General features: G+C 36.0%; 1 protein-coding gene across 6 annotated transcripts in view; it reads right to left on the minus strand.

Moving 5' to 3' along the window:
- The window catches only part of LRRC7 (leucine rich repeat containing 7), a 608,651-nt gene that overhangs the window by 23,585 nt on the left and 567,146 nt on the right, over positions 1-17,920 (minus strand). For 5 of the 6 annotated variants that reach the window (XM_070467940.1, XM_070467941.1, XM_070467945.1 and 2 more), the window contains one exon: positions 11,236-11,310. In XM_070467940.1, coding sequence (XP_070324041.1) covers positions 11,236-11,310 — 75 coding nt within the window. The remainder of the gene's footprint in view (positions 1-11,235; positions 11,311-17,920) is intronic. The other variant, XM_070467943.1, reaches the window with a different exon arrangement.

The raw sequence follows: 17,920 nt of genomic DNA on the forward strand, positions 1-17,920 counted from the left end.
GCAAATATATTCATTATTTCTATCAGTGGTTCTCAATCCCATTCAGAAATGAATTAATTTCTGGGTGATCTAGGCTAGTTTTGTTATTTTTATAAATGAAAGAGTTACACCTCAGAGAGGTTAAGCAACATTCCTGAGGTCACACAGCTAAACTAGGGCTGAATCATCTGATACTACAATATTCCTTCTTATTATTTCTTGCAATACTTTACTGAAATAGTAACACTACAATTGCTCCCAGTGATTTGAACTGCTATTTCATTGATCAAGATAAATTAATCAGCATTTTGTCCTTAAAATAGTTGCTATCTTATCTCCTACTGCAGTTTTTTTTATACCAATTTTCCACTTCTTTATTTTCAGTTTATGCAGAATCTCAAATAAGAGAAGTGGCTTTGGCAAGGAAGGAATGTCGAAGTCAAGGGAAACTGTGGTGATGCCTAGTACATCATGGTTTCAAAGCTATAATTCTCATTCAGATTCCTAACAGGTTCAATTTAACTTGAGTACTTGTAAGAGTAACACTTAGTCCTAAATTAGAATCTAAAGAAATGCTGAACCTCTCATTCTTCTAGTTTTAATTTTTAACTCTGGCTTAATTGCTGTTGTTTTAGTTACATGTGAACCATCTCAAAAGCAGAAAGACTAAGTGAGACCGTCTGCTAGGGCGGTGAGACCTGAAAGGGAACATTAAAAAGGAGAAAACTTTCAGGCGTCTGATTGGATAAGGGCATAAGAAATAAATGAAAGATCAAATTATGATGCTGTTAACAGAAAGTGGAAATCTTGGAGAAGCAGCAGGCTTAGTCAGGAAAACAACGGAGCTTGTGGTACTGGCGACACATGCAAGAAAATGTTGATCATCCATTTGGAAATAAAAGACTGGAGTTCAGGAAGGAGGTCAGAGTGGCCTTAGGTTTTACTGCAAGCTGGTATTCACTACATGGAATGCTGGGAGAATCATCAGAAAATAAGTTTAAAAGGGAGCACTGTGAAAGAAGGAAAATCTAGGGAGGGGAGCAGGATTGGCCGCAGCTTTGGATTCAAGGAGCAGAACTGAAAGATGGTGTTTGCTGTTGACCTTGAAGCTCTTGCTCTGTTGCCAAGTCATGTTCAACTCTTTGCGACCCCATGGACCTGGGCATCTCGGTAAATCTGTCTGAAGTGAGGGAGGGGAAAGTGAAAGACGGCCCACTCTTTTCTGCCAGAGGATGACAGAAAGCTGACTCGGGCCTGGTGGCTGAACTAAAGGAAGAAGACACAGGTGCATTGAGTGGAGGGAACGGGAAAACTGGCAGGAAGAGAACTGGAAAGGGTTGTCCTGAGGAGGGTCATAAAGGCAGCAGGAAATCCAAGGTGATCAAGTATTTTCTAGTGGCTTCAGTTTTCTGCCTCACAGAGGATACAGCAGGGGGAAAAAAACGTAGCTAGATGAACTCTGGTATAGAATCTGGGTCCGTTTCCTGTAAATCAGGCTTCAAGATATTCAGACCACCATCCAGGTTCTGATACAAGGCTAGGGAAACCCCTTGTATAAATTCAGCTTTTAATACCGCTTTAAAGCATCAGCTTTTACTTTTCATGCTTTGTAAGTACAAAGTGCATGCTTTGTAACTGTATAAATGATCGTTATATAGTTGGAAAGGCAAAGAACTGATTTCCCAGAAGGAAATAAGCAAGTTGATAAATTAGACCATTGAGTCAAACTAACAGTAGGTTTCTACCTGTAATTCTAGTCCCCAGAAATGTTTTGGCTCTAAGCTAGAATTTCGGTGAATCTCAAGGGGCCTATTTAAAAGACCACAGCTAGAGACTTCCTGGGAATGGCTTCAAATTACCAAAATGATTCTGAAAGATCAGAAAGTAAACTATCTTAGAAAGTTTATTAAAGATTAAATGAGTTAACATATGTCAGCTGCTTAGGCACACTAAACAATCAATAAATGTTAGCTACTACTATGAATATTACTTCACTATTACTTTCTTGAATTTCAGAAATAGAATTTTCATTAAGTAACAAGAATAGTAACAAGAACAGAAGGGCAAAATGTCAGAGGAAGGAACTATTTTAGCTAATCTTAGCAATTTTTAATTTTTGTTTTGTTTTCTTAGCAATTTTTTGGATGAGAATTGTGAAGATCAACGAGATTACATGAAATATCCAAGCTCACAACAGCTAGTGTCTAGATGGGAATTTATGTCATGACTGTAACTTGACACAATTCATTTCACTGGGTGTTGTGAGGTTGAAACAAATGTTTTTAGGTTCATTAAGTGCCACAGACTCATTCAGTGAATTTACTTTTTAAGATTAATTGAGCTATTTCTTGATATGGAACATTACGGTAGGCATGATGCCAAGAGAGGCAAGAAGAGAGGTGTGAATGGAAGGAAAAGATAAAATCTCAGTTGTAGAGAACTTTCTTCTTCCATTGTTGGAAGAGACAGAAAAAAATTATATTGTATTTCTTAAAGTGATTATGGCTATCTGGCTTACATCTTGGATGGTTCAGACAGGGAATCAAACAGTTATGTTACTACATGTATGTGGGACTTTTCCAATCCACAGGAAGTTTAGAAGAATCACAATATTTCGGTTAGAAAAGTCTTGTGGCTGCTTCATGTGTGTGATTAGAAGAGCTGAGGAAATAAAGGAGGATACTATTCCATTTAATTGCAGAGTTTAAATTTGATAATGCTTTGAAATATAAATGCATATAATCTACATTTATGCATTTGATATTTTGAATATATATAATGTAAATACAAAAGACAATTTGAAGAACAAATCCTATTAATAAATTAATGAAGCTTTATAATATGTTGTTAAATTTGGCTACATATACATTTTATATAAATACACTCTCATGGATTATAATAAAATATGTTCAATTTTGAGGAAATTGCAACTTAACTGAATGGTTTAGTAAGTAAAAATGAAGTTAAAAAGAAAACAATCTACAAAGGAAAAGACACTCAGAAAATTTTGTGCTTCAAGAGTACGTAATTCATTGATTTCTGACTTTAACTGATTTGAAGTATAAAGGATCATTTTACTATAGCAACATCATTTACAGAAGGTATCCTTCCTTATTTTAATTCCAGTTAACATCTGTGCCACAAAATGTTTTTAAATTGCTTCTTTGCATGATTTAGACATGAAAAGATGGAGGGTTAATGAACATAATATTTGCAATTTGAACAAAAAGTAGAGCTTTGCAATTACAGCTTATCAATTTACTGAAAAACACACTCAGTTTCTGGATTTCAGCCTCTTGTTCCTTTCTGAATTTATCTTTGATTTCCTTCTGGTAAATGTTTTAAGTGGCTAAATTATGGATGTTTATGCCATAGACATTTTCCAGAGGGTGCTGTAATTCTCCATGAATTTCATTGTATTCTTATTATTCAAAGCTTTGAATTTAAAAATTAGTTTCTGAGAAGGTTTGGCCACAAAGTTGGGGGGATTATCCAATAAGAAGGAGAGCATGACTCTTCTTAGAATCCAAAGGAGAAATAGGATTAGAGATTTGTTATATGATTCCGAATTGATTTAAACTCCCCTTCAAGGGACAAACATTTAAAAGGCCAGTAGACATAGATCTTATTATTAGATATACATTGCTGCTATGCTTGTCTGTGTCTGACTCAGTCGTGTCCGACTCTTTGTGACTCCCTGGAATGTAGCCCGCCAGGCACCTCTGTCCAGGGGGATTCTCCAAGCAAGAACACTCGAGTGGGTTGCCATGTCCTCCTCCAGGGGATCTTCCCAACCCAGAGATCAAACCCAGGTCTCCCAGATTGCAGGCAGATTCTTTACATTAATAGAGTGTACTTTGAATGTGTATAACTCTTAGGACGAAGGAAAATGAAAATATACGGCAATCTTATTAGAGTTATTGGACTTCATGTTGTCTAATCCTGAGAGCCAGACATTAAGAGATAAAATAGTAGGTATCTTAGGTAATTACAATTATGTTTCACATTAACTACCTGGAATTATTTCCCACTGCAGAATTTTAATTTCATTAAATATTAGGATATATTTAGGGCTGAGTATACTGTATAATCAATACTACATTGACTGTATGCCAAGTCATTTGAAAAATTTTCCTTTTTATCGAAAATCTGAACTACAGACCTTTAATTCTTAGAGAGTTCCCATGAAAATTTTACACTGCATTTTTTAAAGGTGAGAAAGTTCAATGTCTCAATGGCTTTTATTATAGTATTAAAAAATCTTGATAGACTAAAACATAAATAAGAATTTCTCTTCTGTCTTAAATGTACTCATGTGCTGCAGCTTGCATGTTTCATGAGTTCAGGCTCAAAAAAAGACAAGGCAAAATAGAAAAGACTAAACTGAAGACTTTGTCTATTATTTGTATAGAAATTCCGGCATGAAACTGATAATACATAGTAATCCTGAAGATATTTACTTATTTATCTGCTTTGATTTTAGAATGCCTGTTTTCTTCTTATCAAATATGTTGAATGAATATTTCTAACAAATGAATTCCCTATGTTGTTTGAAAGCAGTTTCCCAACAACCTACACTTTTGTCTTTTACCTTACCACAAAAGGAACTGCAAAATCAACCTCTCAGTTTCAGGCAATACTTGTAGCCAGGTTGGTTTCTGTTTTTGTAGAGAGCTTGCTGTTAAAAGAAGACATACTGGGAATGGATTTTATTACGTGTTTGAAGTCAGCTTTCCCCTGTCTCTCTTCCTCCATTATCTGCTCTAGGTAATTTCGGACATGTCTACTTCCTGGGCAGAAAGTTAGTTACAAATCCCTATTACACTGTTTACATTGCTTGGCACAATATTTTGTATCATCGACATTGAATGCATATTTTCCAAATCAGTAAGTAGAAAATGTGATGAACAGGTTGCTATCAGTAAAATTTACCTCAATAGAATCAGCATGGTATAATTGAAGAAGCTCAAATAAATGATTTAGCCTCTGTCAACAATAGATACCTTGCAGGTGGCTGTGTGCTATCAATGACATAATATGGGTACCTAATTGATGCTATTTTTACTTTATTCAAATTATGGAATTAGAACCAGCTTAATGAACTTAATTTGTCTTTACTGTTTTTCGTGTTTTACTTAGTACATAATTTTTTTTTTGATTTGCAAAAAGTATTTACTCAATCTCTGATTAGTTATCTGTGCTGAACTATATAGATTATGAACAAAGCAAATGGATAAAGACATGCAGTGAAATTCTGGCATATAAAACCATACACACTTAAAAAATTATTTTTGGTTGTCTTCTAACCAAACAGTATTATAAAAATGTTTTTCAAATGTACTTTATCATTCCCTGAACACTAAGCATTACATAATACTGAACCCACTCACCACCTACCCCCCTGCCGACTGTTCCCCAATCCTCTCTGATGTTTTGATTTTCAACCACCAAAAGAGATCAACTATAGAAAATGTTAACACATTTAGTCTTGTAGGGAAATGCTTTCGTGAAATTTCCAAATACTTTATTTCTTTAAGGGTCCCATACTTCATGCCGATGGTGACTGCAGCCATGAAATTAAAAGACACTTACTCCTTGGAAGAAAAGTTATGATCAACCTAGACAGAATATTAAAAAGCAGAGACATTACTTTGCCAATAAAGGTCTGTCTAGTCAAAGCTATGGTTTTTCCAGTAGTCATGTATGGATGTGAGAGTTGGACTATAAAGAAAGCCGAGTGCTGAATAATTGATTCCTTTGAACTGTGGTGTTGGATAAGACTCTTGAGGGTCTCTTGGGATGCAAGGAGATCCAACCAGTCAATCTTAAAGGAAATCAGTCCTGAATATTCATTGGAAGGACTGATGCTGAAGCTGAACTCCAATCTTATGGCCACCTGATGCAAAGAACTGATTCATTGGAAAAGACCCTGACGCTGGGAAAGATTGAAGGTGGGAGGAGAAGGAGACGACAGAGGATGGATGAAGTGGTTGGATGGCACCACTGATTCAATGAGTTTAAGTAAATTCTGGGAGCTGGTGATGGACAGGGAGGCCTGGGGTTCTGCAGTCCATGGGGTCGCAAACAGTTGGACATGACCGAGCGACTGAACTGACTGACTGACTTCATTTTAACCATTACAAAAATGTCTCCTCTTTACTTTGTGTGGCCTTTTTTGGGGAAGAAATTGTAAAGAATTCAGAGAAATAAACATACTCTAACCCATTCTTAGTGACTCATGATAATAATTATGAATGTGAACACTTTTCAATAAAGCCAATTAGTTTCTTCCATGAAAGACATTTCCCTAAGTGTATTTTGTGGAAATAGTTAACTGATGTTGCTGGTGAAGATGGTTGCATGGTTAAGTATGTTGAGAAATGTAAGATATTTCAGGTTCTTAATATGCTTAAAACATTGTGAAATTCTGAAACAAAGGATAGACTTTGAAGTGGCTCTGAAATTTATTTGAGTAAACAACTCTTAAAAAAATATTTTAAAAGATTCCATTGGGAAACAGTATTCTAAATTGAAGAGTATTTTTGAATTTTGTTTCTTTCGTTTAAAAGATGTTTCTCTTTCTTCCTGGACAGCAAAGCTGTTGGTTATGACTTCTTGCTTCCTACAATGTGCCTGGATCCAGAGGCTTTCCCCTCGATGGTCTGGAAAACTAGACCAAAGACTCCAAGTAAGAAATAAGTCTCTGTCATGAGTAAAAGGCGTGAGATCTAGTGCATGGAATTCGTGACGATAATATGGTGTCTTGAAGGAACTTTGTTTGAGGTTGTTGAATAAGTAAACTTTGAGTAAGATAATACTGTTAGCAGCTAACTATATCCACTGGTCATTAAAAGAGGTATAAAACTTCCCCTCAGACAAGGAAGGAGTGATTCAGCGATTGTATATAGATATAGCACTGTATATCTGTATACAACTGACCCAGGCATTCATGGACATTTATTTCATTTAACTTATGGGAAATCTAAACTTTCTTTTTCCATTCTAAACCTTGAAAGCTGTAACTCATCATCTTATCCTAACCCCCATTCCCACTCCAAGCCATGTCCATGTTTGAATTCTCCAACTCAGTGAGAAACTATAAAATCAGAGGGTTTTCTTTCTTCATGCTTGGGATGTCTCTCCTCTCTCACTGTACTCCACACTCACCCGTCTGGCATAAGGCTCTCACCTCTGCTCCTGAAGACAGATGCCAGTCTAGCCCATGGGTATTCTTCCCCTGGAGAAGGAAATGGCAACCCACTCCAGTATTCTTGCCTGGAGAATTCCATAGACAGAGGAGCCTGGTGGGCTACAGTCCACAGGGTCGTAAAGAGCTGGGCATGACTGAGAGACTAATATTTTCACTCTCACTTTTATTCTTCCTTCTGCTCATCCTCTTTTCTCCTCTCTGTTAAACCTGGAATAACTCCTGCTTCATCAAGATATCATATGCTCTGACCCAATAGCTTACCAATAACTAGTGAAACTTGACAGATATATTTGTTGAGAGTGGCTTTTCAACTTGTCTGTATGAATTGTAAGGACAAGGTGTTTCAAGATTAGAAAAAAAGGGATATATCTGGTTTGTTTGAATTATCATCTCTTTGATTATTCTATATTGGTATCTCTGAGAGATAGCCATAGACCAGGAATATACTTTGGATTATAAATTTCAAAGCTACTACAATTTTGGAAAAGTAGAATTGGGTATCATAAACTAATTATAAATCATTTAATTTCTCTGCTCCTGATGAAGTTAGGCTCTTGACTTGAGAAGGTGAGAGGGCAGGTGAATGAAGAGGATAGGAATTGACTAGTGTGATAGACTAGGATACAATATACTTGCAAGTGGCCTACAACTGTGAGTCATGTTATCAAGTACAATACATTTTTTTTTTTGGCAGTCTATTCATCTTTCGAACAGAGTAACTATAATTAGTGGATTTTCTATGTTTAAATATATTTTAAATTGTAAATGTATAATTAGGTTGACTTTTTTAACTGGAAAGAATATTAGAAAAAAGAAACTATGATGTTAAAACAACAAAACTGCCACTTCAAAAATGGTCAAATATTGGCAAGTTCACATGGTTCAATTGAATAACATTTTTTATGGTCCATGAGCTTTCCCTTTTTCTCTCTCACTCTTTTATAATTTGACCTTATAGAAGATGAAGCTGTAAGGGGTCAGTTCCCCTAGCAGAGTGCTCTTTCCTCATGCTACACTGTCTTGAAGCCAAATGACTTGCTAAACTTTAGCCAGTCATTTGAATATACTCATGAATTACAGCACTTATTCTAGGAAAATGAATAGTAAATAACAGAATAATCATGTGAATATGTTTTAATTAACATCATTCCTTAATGCGCACATTTTCATGTAACTCAAATAACATGCTCATAATACAACAGCAGAATAAGAAGAGAGTTGTGGGTAAAAAAAGTTACAGGAAAAGAAAGAAATAGCTCTTATATAATAAATTCTGGGCTTGGGGGAGGCTTGGGAAAGGTATATCTCTTGCTATTTTACATATCTTTTGCTACTTGCTACTGATTTAGATCAAACCCCAAACTGCCCTCACATTACAGAGGAGCTCATTCATTGATTTTATTCTTTTTACCTTGATTTTCCAGGTTGTATGCTTTCATTAAGATTTATAAATAAATTTGCTCCAGTGAGCATATATTCTAATAATCTTGAAGTGATAGATTACTCAATGTTATAAGTTCATTTTTATCGCAGTGTTTTTTAAACTAAGAGCTACAGTATCATTAAGAGATAAAAATTTAATTTTCTCTCTTAACATCTGATGTTGGCAATGATTCCATTTTAGAATTAGTCATTTTTATTTCCTTCAGAAAATATAATTGGCCACTTGTGCTTTTTAACTAGTATGAATGAAACTGTAAACACAGCAATTTATTTGATGAAGGTCTATGTACATTTTTCTTTTACTGAAAATGGACTTTGATTTTATTGTACTAGATACAAATGAGTTCTACAGCAAAAATAAAATGCTACATCCTTGAGACTCCTCTGTGGGGAGAATAAACAACCCAGGGGCAGCTCTTCTGACTTTGATTCCACTTTTAATTCTTTATTACTTCTTGTGTTAAGAATTAATTTATCTGTGCACTTTGCTGTTGCTGTATACTTCTCAGGGACTAGAAACACTTACTAAATCCTCATTTCCCCACATGTAACCATTCTAGAATTTCACAGCCAGGCGCATATTCTAAACCTGCAACTAGATATCACCTTAATTGGTATTTCCTTCTGTAGGATATCTATATCTGTATCTCTCTATCTATAGAATATTTTAATATCCATTTAAGTATATTTCTTTTCTCAGTTTGGAGAGAAAAGTCTTCTGCCCCTCTCTGTCACAGCTAAAGGCAAAGTCTCCAAACTTGTTTCATGCTATGGGATACTTCTCTATCCAGCCTGGCATTCTAACAGATCGGAGATCTGAGATGAGCTGGCTTCATTTTTTACAGACTCTGACATTCGAAATAATTTGTTCAAAATTCAGTAGAGGAAAAGAACTAGCTATTTCCATTGTTAAATAGCACCATATACTAAATGTTAGGTAGTTACATTGTGAGTTTATTCATAGCTGTTTTCCATGGAAATTGATAAAATTATTGAACAGTTGAATTTTTGAGTTAGGGGACCTCAGCTGTAGTATAAACCACAGTTCATTTTACATATACTGAATGTGAGTTCTATAGAGATGACATAAAATGCTGAAGACCAAAGGGCTAGCTATGCAATTAAAAAATAGAGAACTTTGATAATTAAATGGTAAAGAAAGTATTTAGCTTTTATGTGTCTCTTTTGTTTCAATGTCTTAACTCAAAAGACCATCTACTAGTTTGGCCTTTTTTTCTGCATAACATAACACAGTTTTATATATAAATGTACATGTTGTATAATCACACAATATAGATACCAAGAGATGAACAGGTGGATACAAAAGTGTTCATATAACTCACTCTTATGTAATCTACTTCTGCCACTCAACAACATATCACTAACCTCTCTGTATACACAAATAAAAATCTGGTTTGAATGATGGCTCTTAAAAATCTATACAATGTTTCACTAAAGAAATGCCTTGTCATAAGCAGCTGCTGCTGCTGCTGCTGCGTTGCTTCAGTCGTGTCCGACTCTGTGCGACCCCACAGACGGCAGCCCACCAGGCTCCCCCGTCCCTGGGATTCTCCAGACAAGAACACTGGAGTGGGTTGTCATTTCCTTCTCCAATGCATGAAAGTGAAAAGAGAAAGTGAAGTCGCTCAGTCGTGTCCGACCCTTAGCGACCCCATGGACTGCAGCCTACTAGGCTCCTCCATCCATGGGATTTTCCAGGCAAGAGTTACTGGAGTGGGGTGCCATTGCCTTCTCCGTGTCATAAGCTACTTAACCTTTTTCATATTAACTGGATAGTAAGGCTGTTTTCTGTTTCCTATTATTATAAATAGCACTCTGATAGTCATTCCTGTAAAAGCATGTTTGAAAATCCGTTGGTTGGTCTTCTGTCTGCATGAAATTGACATGGACCTTTTGGGTGGTATTTCTACTGTGACACAGAAAGAGGTTGGAGTAATTCATAGTCTTTTCAGATAATTATCATTTTTGAAAACTTAAGTTTTCGTGATCTTGCTAGTTAGTTTAAAATATTTGTGAGAATAAGATTCCAAGACAATTTATCTATATAGAGTTTTTACTTTTCTGCAATTCTTTGGCAGAATTCAGTAAATAGAAGGTAGAGGATCACTTCTGAGCTGAGTTGAGTGGGGTCTTTCCATTTTGGTAACTATCTGAGCAGGGAAAGTAGAGAGAAATAACCATGTATTTCAAACTATTAAAACAGTAACAAGATTATTATTGAGAAATTAAATATCAATCAGTCCCTTCTCCCTCATCTAAAGTTACATCAATACCATATTTGGGTGCTTCATTCTTCTTACTTACACTTGATAACTATGCACAGATTCTTGTATATATTAATTCTTCTTATATTCTCAAAGTAACACCATTCATTTAAATAAATATGCAGAATACCTGCCATGTGCCAGATACTGAGAATATAGGACTTTACCAGGCTGAGTTGGTTTCTGATCTGTCTCTCAATCCCAAAACAGTAAAGACAAATAAGAAATGCAATAAAAACTTGTTTTCAATCATTTAACTCAAGTCACTTATTTGTTTCAATATTGGCCATGGAAAGCATTGCTTTGTATCTGTCTTACCTGAAGGATTTTATCACCAGGCTGTAGCAGGTTGGATGCTGGTCCATCAGGTTGAACCCTAGTAACAAAGATACCCTATAAGTCAGAAGTAACAGAGGTTAGGATTCTATTTTCAAGACCTAGATCTACTTAAAAACTTTTTCATTTATATAGAAAACAGTGAAAACATTAAAATCAGTTTATACATATAGGGTTCAAAGATTATTATGGCATTTTAAGCAAGGCACATCTAAGTCAAGTTTAAGGAAAATGACATTTTTATTTGCATAAAAAGCTCATATTGCTTTTAAAATGCACTTATGATTTATAAGTTAAATTCATGGCATATTCTTAATTTCTTCCTTAAATAATTTCATATGTGGTACTAAATCATCTTTTGTCTAACTTCTGGAGTTGTCTAAAATTGTTTCTCATTGAAAATGTCTCCTATTTGACAGGTTGTAAATTCAATATACACTTTAAAAACCTTACTAGAATTATATATAACACTGGTTTATTTTAATGAATATTACTTCATATGTTACTGAAAATTTTAAAGTGAAATGAACAAACTAAACATAAGAAAATTCCAACACAAACATTAAATACAAAGTTTGCATCTACATAGTTACAAAATTCCTAAATTGATTTAGTTTAAAAAAAGGTCAAATTACAGTGATAAGAGAACAGACTGTATGACTTCAAAACCTTTATACCATGAAATTTTTGCACCGTGTTTTGTGTCCCCAGATATGTTCCAGTGTCTCTGGGCTTATGATCTACAGGAACTTGAATAGAATTTATCTCCTGCTGTTGTTTGAAAATTGTATAAATCTTAATTATGTTAAATTGGTTCATAGTGCTTTTCAAGCCTACTGTGTCCTTCTACTCTTCTGTCTATTCATTCTATTAATTTTTGAGAGTTTGATATTGAAACTTAAACTAAAAATCTTAATTTACTTTAAAAATTATTGTAATATATAGTAGAACTATATGTAATTTTGCTCTGTATTTTCCAAGTTTTCTGTACATGTTTTATCATATACTCACAATTCAAAAGATTAAAAAATTTAGACAGACTTTATTCAGTCAAGGGAAAAAATAATTTTATTTATCATGTACACAAAGCAAACATTTATTGCATTTTACCATATGCAAGGCCCTGATCACATGGACCACAGCCTTGTCTAACTCAATGAAACTGTGAGCCATGTTGTGTAGGACCACATAAAATGGACAGGTCATGGTGGAGAGTTCTGACAAAACATGGTCCACTGGAAAAGGGAATGGCAAATCACTTCAGTATTCTTGCCTTGAGAATCCCATGAACAGTATGAAAAGGCAAAAAGATAGGACACCGAAAGATGAACTCCCTAGGTCAGTAGGTGCCCAATATGCTACTGAAGATCAGTGGAGAAATAACTGCAGAAAGAATGAAGAGACGGAGCCAAAGCAAAAACAACACCCAGTTGTGGATGTGACTGGTGATGGAAGTAAAGTCTGATGTTGTAAAGAGCAATATTGCATAGGAACCTGAAATATTAGGTCCATGAAGAAAGGCAAATTGGAAGTGGTCAAACAGGAGTGGACTGAACATGGACATTTTAGGAATCAGTGAACTAAAATGGACTGGAATGGGTGAATTTAACTCAGATGACCATTATATCTACTACTGTGGGCAAGAATACCTTAGAAAAAATGGAGTAGCCATCATAGTCAACAAAAGAGCCTGAAATGCAGTACCTGAATGCAATCTCAAAAATGACAGAATGATCTCTGTTCATTTCCAAGGGAAACCATTCAATATCATGGTAATCCAAGTCTATGCCCCAACCAGGAATGCTGAAGAAGCTGACATTGAATGGTTCTATGAAGACCTACAAGACCTTCTAGAACTAACACCCCCAAAAGATGTCCTTTTCGTTATAGTGGATTGGAATCCAAAAGTAGGAAGTCAAGAGATACCTGGTTAAAAGGCAAATTTGGAGTACAAAAGGAAACAAATCAAAGGCTAACAGCATTTTGTCAAGAGAACACACTGGTCATAGTAAATGCTTCTTCCAACAACACAAGAAAAGACTCTACACATGGACATCACCAGATGGTCAATACTGAAATCAGACTGATTATATTCTTTGCAGCCAAAGATGGAGAAGGTCTATACAGTCAGCAAAAACAAGACTGGGAGCTGACTGTGGCAAACATATCATGAACTCCTTATTGCCAAATTAAGACTTAAATTGAAGAAAGTATGGAAAACCACTAGACCATTAAGGTATAACCTAAATCAAATCCCTTACAATTAAACAGTGGAAGTGACAAATAGATTCAAGGGATTAGATCTTATAAACAGAGTGCCAGAAGAACTATGGACAGAGGTTCATGACATTGTACAGGAGGCAGTGACCAAGACCATCCCCAAGAAAAAGAGATGCAAAAAGGTGAAATGGCATCTGAGGAGGCCTTACAAATAGCTGAGAAAAGAAAAGATGCAAAAGGCAAAGGAGAAAAGGAAAGATATACCTATTTGAATGTAGAGATCCAAAGAACAGCAAGGAGAGATAAGAAAGTTGTCCTCAGTGATGAATGCAAAGAAATAGAGGAAAACAATATAACGGGAGACTACTGATCTCTTCAAGAAAATTAGAGATACCAAGGGAACATTTCATGCAAAGATGGGGACGATAAAGGACATAAATGGTACGAACCTAACAGAAGCAGAAGATATTAAGAAAAGGTGGCTAGAATACACAGAAGAACTATACAAAAAAGATCTTCATGACCCAGATAACCATGATGGTATGATCACTCACCTAGAGTCAGACATCCTGGAATGTGAAGTCAAGTGGGCCTTAGGAAACATCACTATGAACAAAGATAGTAGAGGTGATGGAATTCCAGTTGAGCTATATCAAATCCTAAAAGATGATGCTGTGAAAGTGCTGCACTCAATATGCCAGCAAATTTGGAAAACTCAGCAATGGCCATGGGACTGGAAAAGGTCAGTTTCATTCCAATCCCAAAGAAAGGCAATGTCAAAGAATGTTCAAACTACTGCACAACTGCACTCATCTCACATGCTAGCAAAGTAGCACTCAAAATTCTCCAAGCCAGGCTTCAACAGTATGTGAACTATGAACTTCCAAATGTTCAAGTTGGATTTAGAAAAGACAGAGGAACCAGAGATCAAATTGCCAACCGTTGCATCATTGAAAAAGAATGAGAGTTCCAGAAAAACATCTACTTCTACTTTATTGACTATGCCAAAGCCTTTGAATGCGTGGTTCACAACAAACTGTGGAAAATTCTTCAAGAGATGGGAATACCAGACCTCCTGTCCTGCCTCCTGAGAAATCTGTATGCAGGTCAAGAAGCAACTGTTAGAACTGGACGTGGAACAACCGACTCATTCCAAATCAGGAAAGAAGTACGTCAAGGGTGCATATTGTCACTCTGCTTATTTAACTTATATGCTGAGTACATAATGCGAAATGCCAGGCTGGATGAAGCACAAGCTGGAATCAAGATTGCCGGGAGAAATATCAATAACCTCAGATATGCAGATGACACCACCTTTATGGCAGAAAGCGAAGAACTAAAGAGCCTCTTGATGAAAGTGAAAGAGGAGAGTGAAAAAGCTGGCTTAAAATTCAACATTCAGAAAACTAAGATCATGCATCTGGTCCCATCACTCCATAGCAAATAGATGGGGAAACAATGGAAACGGTGAGAGACCTTATTTTTGGGGGCTCCAAAATCACTGCAGATGGTGACTGCAGCCATGAAATTAAAAGATGCTTGCTCCTTGGAAGAAAAGCTATGACCAACCTAGACATCATATTAAAAAGCAGAGACATTACTTTCCCATAAAGGTCTGTCTAGTCAAGGCTATGGTTTTTCTAGTAATCATGTATGGATGTGAGAGTTGGACCATAAAGAAAGCTGAACACTGAAGAATTGATGCTTTTGAACTAGAGTGTTGGAGATGGAGAAGACTCTTGAGAATCCCTTGGACTGCAAGGAGATCCAACTAGTCCATACTAAAGGAAATCAGTCCTGAATATTCATTGGAAAGACTGATGCTGAAGCTGATACCCCAATACTTTGGCCACCTAATGCGAAGAACTGACTCACTGGAAATGACCCTGATTCTGGAAAAGACTGCAGGTTGGAGGAGAAGGGAACAATAGAGTATGAGACGGTTGGATGGCATCACTGACTCAATGGACATGAGTTTGAGTAAGTTCCGGGAGTTGGTGATAGACAGGGAAGCCTGGGGTGCTGCAGTCCATCGGGGTGCAAAGAGTTGGACATGACTGAGTGAAACAACTGAACTGAGCCCCGATTGCTGGTATTATAAAGATATACGGAATATAATTTTTGGCTTCAATGAGCTCACTATATAGTAGGAAAAAAAGTTAAGAAAACCAATGAGTACAAAGCAGTGTGACAAGTATTATGATAGAGGGATAATAGATTACTTAAAAAGCTGAATCCAGCTCATCCTTAGTGTGTCGGGGCTTCTAATTATGATAGAAACATAATAGATTATTTAAAATATTACATCCATATTAACTTTAATGTTTGGAGCTTTCAAGAAGAGGAGATAATTGGCAACTGATCATAAACGAAAATTAAAAGGTCCACACAGATAAGGAGAGGAAAGATATTCCACATAGAAGGGATAGCATATACAAAAGTGAGTGCCTTTTTTATTGAGGAAGCTGCAAGTAGTTCTATTATGACTGCAGTGGTTGTGGAAGGGTTCAAGTGGGTTGGATGGGGAGTATGAGAGGAAAACCCATCAACCCCCCAAATTAAGTAGGCACCAGATCAAGACGGGCCTTTAATGGACATTCTTATCAGTTTGGGGAGCTACTGAAGTATTTGAAGCATTATGATAAAATTTTAATATCCTAAGAATCAGCATTTGTCCTAAGAATGGAGAAATAAAACATGTGTATTCAGTGGAATATTATTCAACGATGGAAAGAAATGAAGTGCTGACATCAGTGAACTTGGAAACAATGCTAAGTGAAATAAATCATTCACAAAAGACCACATATTGTATGATTCCATTTATATGAAATGTCAAGAAGAGGCAAATACATAGAAATAGAAAGCAGATTAGTGTTCGCTGGGGGTTGGGAATCAGGGGGCTGAGGCACAACTGTTAATGTGTACAGATTTTTTTTAAGTTAATAAAAGGATTCTGAAATTAGATAGTGGTGATGATTGCACAACTCTGTGATTATACTTATAAACCACTTGACTGTACATTTCAAAAGGGTGAATTTTACAGTATGTGAATTGTATATCAATATTGCTCTTATTATTTTCAAATTACTAAAAATAATTCCTATTAAAATAAGTATTAATAGAAGATAATATTATAATGGCTTTGCCTGTTATTCAGAAAATTATCTCTCTTGCTAATCTGTAGACTTAATGACTCACTTAAACCCATAACTTTTGTGTGTATGTATGTATGTAAGTGGTTTAACAAGCAGATCCTAATTAAAATATTTCCAAGTATTTTACTTAAGCAATTCAGGTCTTTATGAGACATTAAGGCTTTTGAATGATTTCTATCTTTCTGATTTTAACTCATTTTCTTTCCCATTCAAAGATGAAACTCTAGGTAGGCATTACATTTTTAGAAAAGTGCATAACTTTAACCAGTAATTTGACTTCTAGAACTTAGATTAAGGAAATAACTGGATAAGTATGCAACAAGGACTTACCAACATGTTCATTATGATATTATTTGTAATAATAAAAATTAGAAACCACACAAAAATATCTAACATTAAGAGATTGATTAAGTAAATTATTGCAAATCTATATAATGCCAAAGCCTTTGACTGTGTGGATCACAATACACTGTGGAAAATTCTTCAAGAGATGGGCATACCAGACCACCTGACCTGCCTCTTAAGAAACCTGTATGCAGGTCAGGAAGCAACAGTTAGAACTGGATGTGGACCAACAGACTGGTTCCAAATAGGAAAAGGAGTACGTCAAGGCTGTATATTGTCACCCTGCTTATTTAACTTCTATGCAGAGCACATCATGAGAAATGCTGGGCTGGAAGAAGCACAAGCTGAAATCAAGCTTGCCGGGAGAAATATCAATAACCTCAGATATGTAGATGACACCACCCTTATGGCAGAAAGTGAAGAGGAACTAAAAAGCCTCTTGATGAAAGTGAAAGAGGAGAGTGAAAACGTTGGCTTAAAGCTCAACATTCAGAAAACTAAGATCATGGCATCTGGTCCCATCACTTCATGGGAAATAGATGGGGAAACAGTGGAAGCAGTGTCAGACTTTATTTTAAACTCACTGCAGATGGTGATTGCAGCCATGAAATTAAAAGACGCTTACTCCTTGGAAGGAAAGTTATGACCAACCTAGATAGCATATTAAAAAGCAGAGACATTACTTTGCCAACATCTAGGTCCATCTAGTCAAGGCTATGGTTTTTCCAGTGGTCACGTATGGATATGAGAGTTGGACTGTGAAGAAAGCTGAGTATCGAAAAATTGATGCTTTTGAATTGTGGTGTTGAAGAAGACTCTTGAGAATCCCTTGGACAGCAAGGAGATCCAACCAGTCCATCCTAAAGGAGATCAGTCCTGGGTGTTCATTGGAAGCATTGATGTTGAAGCTGAAACTCCAATACTTTGGCCACCTGATGCGAAGAGCT

This window comes from Odocoileus virginianus, chromosome 5, assembly GCF_023699985.2.
Source record: "Odocoileus virginianus isolate 20LAN1187 ecotype Illinois chromosome 5, Ovbor_1.2, whole genome shotgun sequence".
In the NCBI taxonomy this organism is placed as follows: Eukaryota; Metazoa; Chordata; class Mammalia; order Artiodactyla; family Cervidae; genus Odocoileus; species Odocoileus virginianus.